Source organism: Colobus angolensis, unplaced genomic scaffold, assembly GCF_000951035.1.
Source record: "Colobus angolensis palliatus isolate OR3802 unplaced genomic scaffold, Cang.pa_1.0 Scaffold60, whole genome shotgun sequence".
NCBI classification, from domain to species: domain Eukaryota; kingdom Metazoa; phylum Chordata; class Mammalia; order Primates; family Cercopithecidae; genus Colobus; species Colobus angolensis.
Genome location: NW_012119599.1, coordinates 3,557,923 through 3,565,503, shown reverse-complemented (window position 1 = coordinate 3,565,503; position 7,581 = coordinate 3,557,923). Strand labels below are relative to the sequence as shown.

The following is a 7,581-nucleotide window of genomic DNA, read 5'->3' as shown; positions in this document are numbered from 1 at the left end:
AAAAAAAAAAAATGCCATTTTAGTACTTAGAGATGGGACCAGGTTTTTCTTTTTCAAGTAATAGTTCAGGTTTTTCTTTTTCAAGTAATAGTCAAGGCATTTGAGGACCTGTTGAGTGTGCTAGGTGCTTATTTTGTCCCATTTTAAGTTTAGCTGGTATTGGTTTTAGTTTTATTTCATCATTTTTATTTTACAAATAAAAGTAGAAAAATTAATAGAATGATGGGCGGGTGCAGTGGCTCACACTTGTAATCCCAGCACTTTGGGAGGCTGAATCAGGGGGTGGGATCACTTGAGGTCAGGAGTTTGAGACCAGCCTGGCCAACATGGTGAAACCCCGTGTTTACTGAAAATACAAAAATTAGCCAGGTGTAGTGGCACACACTTGTAATCCCAGCTACTCAGTTGACTGAGGCAGGACAGTCACTTAAATTTGGAAGGCAGAGGTTGCAGTGAGCTGAGATTGTGCCACTGTACTCCAGCCTGGCCAGTAGAGCGAGATGCCGTCTCAAAAAAGAAAAAGGAAAAATTAATAGAAATGACAAATACCTTATTTCTGCAATCTCTTCATTGTATGTACTCGTAATTATATATTTGCATTCAAAACATAGATATAATTTTACATTTCTTAAATTTAATATATAATATTCATTTTTGTTATATTTCTATCAAATTTATGTATCCAGTTTTTAAACTATTCTCTCTATATAGACATTTAGTTAGTGTAGAATTTTTACTGTTTTAGGAACTACAGTGTTAGTTTTCTTGCATTTAACTTTTTCTGAAAAAATCAATTTTGAAAAATACTGCCTTTTAAAGTCTGTAACATTAGGTATTCAGAATTGAGAAGGTATGTTTTGTGTGTAGTACTGCAGATGTTTTTTGATAGAATATTCAAATATGGCACAGTGCGTCAAGATTTAACAACTGCTTCACACAGAAAAAATATTAGACTTTTTTTACTCCAAGAGCTAGATTCTGTCTTCCCCATGCCTCAGCCATACCCTGTGTGTTTACTAGTCTTTCTCCCTTTGAATATTTTTTTAGTCAAAGTAATATGTGACCTTAATTTAAAATGCCTAGTGGTAAGAAAGGATTTGCCAAGTACTTACACTGTGCCCCTATATCAATACCTCACAGCAACTATGAGGAGGTTCTTTGTTTTGCCTTCATTTTATACATAAATAGAAAAGGGATTGTGAAAAATGAGGAACCTGCTCAAGTTCATATGGAAAACTAAAGATCCGGGATCAGTGTATTATATTCAAGTGAAAGACCAAGACAGGAGGACAGAGAGAAAGAGTCTTTCATTCAGAAACCTGACATGCCCTTTAGGTTTATTTCCACATGTAACACTGCTCACTTGGTTCCCACCTCAGTAGGAAGACAGGTGCTATCAAACACTGTTGGGACTAAATTGGTAAACCTTTCTGGGGAAATTGGCGATGTTTTAGGTTCAGTAGGTAACAATTCTAGGAAATTCCCTTATAAGAGTACTCACTGAGAGCATCCAGTAAATACACAAAGCTTTCTTTTTCATAGCAGCACTTTTGGTAAGTCAGTGTATGGCATTGGCAAGACAGGAGAAGGGCTGGGAAATCTACAAACGGCTCGGCATCCAGAACAACTTTGCAACTGTTCTCTTCACCTTCTCAATGTTACCCATCTTCCAGTGGACATTGGTTGTAAGATTGAGGTCATGTGTTTTTGTTGTAGGAAGCAGTGACCTTCAATGACGTGGCTGTGGCCTTCACGGAGGAGGAGTTGGGGCTGCTGGGCCCTGCCCAGAGGAAGCTGTACCGAGATGTGATGGTGGAGAATTTTAGGAACCTGCTGTCAGTGGGTGAGGACAGCCTCCCTCTGGAGTATCTTTGTGACCTTGGAGTTTTAAGGCTTTGTGGCCCTTGAAATGGTTCCCTGAGTGTGGAAACCTGACTTTCCTAATTTTTATGGGATGCAGAGACACTGGATGTTTCTGGTCTTTCTGAACAGAATATTTTAGGTCTTTTTCATTTGTGTTTTATAGAAGAACTATAAATGAACAGAATACTGCTATGCTTTGTCTATTCTTTTTCATATTTTACACCTGCCCCATTATTGAATTATAAAACCAATTTATTGAATACTGCCAGCAGATTTCAATGAAATAAAATAGGGTAGAAAATACTAGAACTCCTTAGGAAGAATGGCACACACTGCAGCAAAAACTCTGGCCAATTTCCCAATTTCTTGACTGGTGTGAGAACCAATGGGAGGAGATTTAATGAAAACAGACAATAGTTAAAAATAGATTATTCAAACTTGATTTTCATAATATGTATCTATGCATGTGTGTCTGGGTCATGAAATAAATGGTGTTTCTTTACTGAGTCACAGTTTAAATAAAAGTTTGAAAAACACTACTTTCAGTGTCTTGAATATGCAGTTGCAACGCAGATTTCCAGTGTATTTTAACTCTAATATGTTCATTTTCAACTTGTGATTTGGCATTTTCACAGGGCATCAACCCTTCAAACAAGATGTATCACCTATAGAAAGAAATGAGCAGCTTTGGATAATGACCACAGCAACCCAAAGACAGAGAAATTTAGGTAAAAACCAAACAGTTGTGAGTTCTCATGGTTAACTGTCCATCTGCTTTGCTTTTCGTCAGCCTTGTTGCCGTCACCTGGTCCAAATTGCCAAATCTCTTTCCTGGATTATTGCAACACCCTTCATACCGCTTGCCCTGCTCCCACCCCTCTCCTCTTACAGTCTGTTCTCTAAGTGGTAGCCAAAGTGAGTTTTTGTTACCTTGTGTCAGACTATGTTGCTGTTCTGCTCAAAATTATCTGTAACTTGTTTTACATAGAGTAAAATCCACTTAATGTGACTGACAGAGTCCTACATGGTGTGCTCTTCATCCCCCACTAACTCTCTAAATATATCTTCTATACACTCTCTCTTTCTGTGAATTCCAGCCACATTGTCCTCCCTCTTGCTTTTCAGACCTATCAAGGATGCTTCTGCATCACAGCCCTGTGTGTGTTCTTCTGTCTGCCTGAAATAATCTTTCACCTATAAGCCTTCTGGTCTTTTCTTCATTCAGTTCTTTGCTCAGTTTTAGTATTACAAGAAAGGCCTCCTCTGACCACCCTATTAAAAACACAGTATTTTCCTTTACTCTCTGTGCACTGCCTTATATTGTGTGTAAACACTGATCATCACCTCATATATGCTTTTGTTTAGTGACTTACCACCTGTGTCTCCTCACTGGATTGTAATCTCCAGGAGTGGAGGAATTTTATCTATTTGTTGCTGTCTCTTCAGTACTTAGAATAGTCCTGGTACATGGCAGAGACACTATAATATTAGTTGAATAAATAAATGAGTTAATGGAAATCTGTCTTCCATGGAGCTAACTAATAGGTGGTGAACAAATCAGCATAAATAAGGGATATTGCAAAATAGTTTTTGTCTTCCAATGAATTCCTAACCTAATTGAATTTCTCTTTGTGTATGAGTGTCTGTGTTTGTATATTTGCATGTGTTTGCCTGTCTGTACAAGTTGACCCGTATCTTAGGGAACCTAGTGTCATAGTTGTAACCAAACTGAATAACGTGCTTTCCTTACGACTTTCTTCGAGTATTTGTAGCAGAGTATATTCATCGGGGAGGGAATATTTTAAAATAAGGACTTTTATTTCTATTTCTTAGGTATTCCCCCATAGAAGGGAATAAAATTCGATTTCCTTATCCATTATATCAGGAAAGAAAAAGTAAAACTAAAAGTCAGGACATGAGCATTAGCCTTTTCCTTAAAAAGTTTGCACAGTTGGCATCCCATTTGCTTCTTCCAAAGTCCACACTCATAAAAAGAAATGGATCTTGCATTGTTGCCTCTCAAACATTTATATTGTGTAGGCTTATATGTATGTCTTTAGAAGGCCTTTTATGTAATGACACCATTACTGCTTGTGATTATTCTGATATGATACTTTATCTGTTTTTTTCCTAAATATCACAGGCTATTAAATTTATTTCACGATTCACTAATAGACCACTTTGTCAATTTGGAAAACATTCTTGTTAAAGACAAATATATCTACATCCAGAAACTTTCCATACCTGGCTTTCAAAGAAACAGCATTATTTGCTAGCCTTCCAATTTTGACTCAATGCAAAAGCCTTAGAAGGATCCAGTGCATAGGTCTTCATGCTTTGCTTTCACCCCAAGTGATTATTACCTTTGATTTTTCTCTTCAGCAATAACTCACTTGGTGTACCCCTACCTCAGGTACAGCTTTTCAACTTTGCAGCAAAACTGTACTTTCCAGTTCTTTTTCTATCTCAGATACCTTACTTGTAAAAGCTCTTTTGCTGTATGACCTGGCTCAAACTTAAACTTGGATTTAAGTTAGAAGAAATGTCAGAAGTCAAACAAGGATTCATACATGCATACATTCCTTGAGTGACTATTAATAACTGCCATGCAGCAACTTCTGGGCTGTGGTTGTAAACCTGTGAGCACTACAAAATGTTTTTCCTTATTGATACCATATTATGGTAGGAAAGACATGGGATTAAAAATTTAGATAGTATGTCAGTAGTTGTGTTTTTAAATGGATTTTATTAGTGCTTAGCAATTGGGAGCTTGGTGGACCATCTCTTGGTTTCTGTCAGTATGTAAACCAGAAACTTCAAATGTGTCGAAAAAGATGAGCAGAACTATCCTGAGGCTCTTTAAAGTCTTTTAATCTGTCCTCAGTGTGAAATCTTAAATCTTTGAACAAAAAAATTCACTGTCTATCTCTCTGAATTCTTTGTCCTTACAGGAGAGAAAAATCAAAGTAAGTTAGTAACTATTCAAGACAGAGAATCAGAAGAGCTTTCTTGCTGGCAAATCTGGCAACAAATTGCAAATGACTTAACCAGGTGTCAAGACTCCATGATCAATAATTCTCAATTTCACAAACAAGGTGATTTCCCTTGCCAGGTAGGGGCAGAACTGTCTGTTCAAATTTCCGAAGATGAGAACTATACAGTAAATAAAGCAGATGGTCCCAGTGATACTGGGAATCCAGAGTTTCCTATCTTGAGAACCCAGGATTCTTGGAGGAAGACATTCCTGACTGAGTCACAGAGATTGAACAGAGATCAGCAAATATCCATAAAAAATAAATTATATCAATGTAAGAAGGGTGTTGATCCCATCAGTTGGATTTCACATCATGATGATCATAGAGTACACAAAAGTGACAAGTCTTATAGACCCAATGATTACGAAAAAGACAACATGAAGATTTCGACATTTGATCAGAATAGCATAATTCACACAGGACAGAAATCTTACCAGTGTAGTGAATGTAAAAAACCCTTCAGTGATCTCTCCAGCTTTGGTCTTCATCAGCAGTTACAATCAGGAGAGAAGTCTCTTACATGTGTTGAACGTGGAAAAGGCTTCTGTTACAGCCCAGTTCTTCCTGTTCATCAGAAAGTACATGTGGGAGAAAAACTTAAGTATGATGACTGTCGTAAGGAGTTCAGTCAGGGCACTCATCTACAGACCCATCAGAAAGTTCACGTGATAGAGAAACCATACAAATGTAAGCAATGTGGGAAAGGTTTCAGTCGTAGATCAGCACTTAATGTTCATTGTAAGGTCCACACGGGAGAGAAACCTTATAATTGTGAGGAGTGTGGGAGGGCCTTCAGTCAGGCCTCTCATCTTCAGGACCATCAGAGACTCCACACTGGGGAGAAGCCATTCAAATGTGATGCATGTGGTAAGAGCTTCAGTCGGAATTCACATCTTCAATCCCATCAAAGAGTTCATACAGGAGAGAAACCATACAAATGTGAGGAGTGTGGTAAGGGCTTCATTTGTAGCTCAAATCTTTACATTCATCAGAGAGTCCACACAGGAGAAAAACCCTATAAATGTGAGGAATGTGGCAAAGGCTTTAGTCGGCCTTCAAGTCTTCAGGCCCATCAGGGAGTCCACACTGGAGAGAAGTCATACATATGTACTGTATGTGGGAAAGGCTTTACTCTGAGTTCAAATCTTCAAGCCCATCAGAGAGTCCACACTGGAGAGAAGCCATACAAATGCAGTGAGTGTGGGAAGAGCTTCAGGAGGAACTCCCATTATCAAGTTCATCTAGTGGTCCACACAGGAGAGAAACCCTACAAATGTGAGATATGTGGGAAGGGCTTCAGTCAAAGTTCGTATCTTCAAATCCATCAGAAGGCCCACAGTGTAGAGAAACCTTTTAAGTGTGAGGAGTGTGGGCAGGGTTTCAATCAGAGCTCACGACTTCAGATTCACCAGCTGATCCATAAGGGTGAGAAACCATACAAATGTGAAGAGTGTGGCAAGGGATTTAGTCGTAGAGCAGATCTTAAAATTCACTGTAGGATCCACACAGGAGAGAAACCATATAATTGTGAGGAGTGTGGGAAGGTCTTCAGGCAGGCCTCAAATCTTTTGGCCCATCAGAGAGTCCACAGTGGAGAAAAACCATTCAAATGTGAAGAGTGTGGGAAGAGTTTTGGTCGGAGTGCACATCTTCAAGCCCATCAAAAAGTCCACACTGGAGAAAAGCCATACAAATGTGATGAGTGTGGGAAGGGCTTCAAATGGAGCTTGAATCTTGACATGCATCAGAGGGTGCACACGGGAGAAAAACCATATAAATGTGGGGAGTGTGGTAAGTACTTCAGTCAGGCGTCAAGTCTTCAACTTCATCAGAGTGTCCACACAGGAGAGAAACCATACAAATGTGATATGTGTGGTAAAGTCTTCAGTCGGTCTTCACAACTACAATCTCATCAGAGAGTTCACACTGGGGAAAAACCTTATAAATGTGAGATATGTGGTAAGAGCTTCAGTTGGCGATCGAATCTTACAATTCATCACAGAATTCATGTTGGTGATAAATCCTATAAAAATAATGGGGGTGGTAAGAACATCAAAGAATCCACACAGGAAAAAAAATCCATAAAATGATTCTTTGTGAAGACTCGTGTCATTTGAATTCTTCCAATTATCAAGTCTCAAAAAATTACTAAAGTCAGTGTTTCAGCCATAGCTTCTCTTGTCCCAGTGGTCCAAAGACAACAAAACAGTCTTTGTGATTAGCATAGCAAGGGCTTTAGTCAGAACCTTGACCTTTATAAAATGTTATTTAGAAGAGGGGTGTTAGAGTAAGATTTTTCTCAGGCCTTTTACAACATGGTGGACATGCCAAAATTAAGTGTCCACTAGAATGTTAACTCCATAAAGGCAGAGACTTTGTTCACTACTGGATCTACATAATCTTACCATTGCCATATACTTCACAGGTGCTCAATATTTGTTAATAGGAAACATTTTTGAAAATATGTTGAGATCACCTCCAGAATATCTTGAATTTGTAAACAGGAAACCTGAAAGTAGCCTTAATAAGATTAAGAGATATTTGAAATGTAGAAAACCACTCAATACCGAACTCTCCAATGTTAATTTGATATTGTCTTGTGATTAGATCCTGTCCTCCTTTAGCCTCACTAATCAAGTTGGGTACTATCTTCCCAGACGTCTAGTTTTCTACTGGTCTTATG

General features: G+C 38.5%; 1 protein-coding gene across 3 annotated transcripts in view; it reads left to right on the top strand.

Moving 5' to 3' along the window:
• The window catches only part of ZNF226 (zinc finger protein 226), a 12,936-nt gene extending 5,937 nt beyond the window's left edge, over positions 1-6,999 (top strand). The window contains exons 4-6 of one of the 3 annotated variants that reach the window (XM_011963068.1): positions 1,717-1,843; positions 2,499-2,591; positions 4,815-6,999. In XM_011963068.1, the coding sequence (XP_011818458.1) occupies positions 1,717-1,843; positions 2,499-2,591; positions 4,815-6,988 (2,394 nt within the window). In that variant the 3' untranslated portion in view covers positions 6,989-6,999. Of the gene's footprint in view, positions 1-1,716; positions 1,844-2,498; positions 2,592-4,333; positions 4,581-4,814 lie in introns of those variants that run through there. The other 2 variants (XM_011963069.1, XM_011963070.1) reach the window with 2 other exon arrangements.
• The last annotated feature ends 582 nt before the right edge of the window (positions 7,000-7,581 follow it).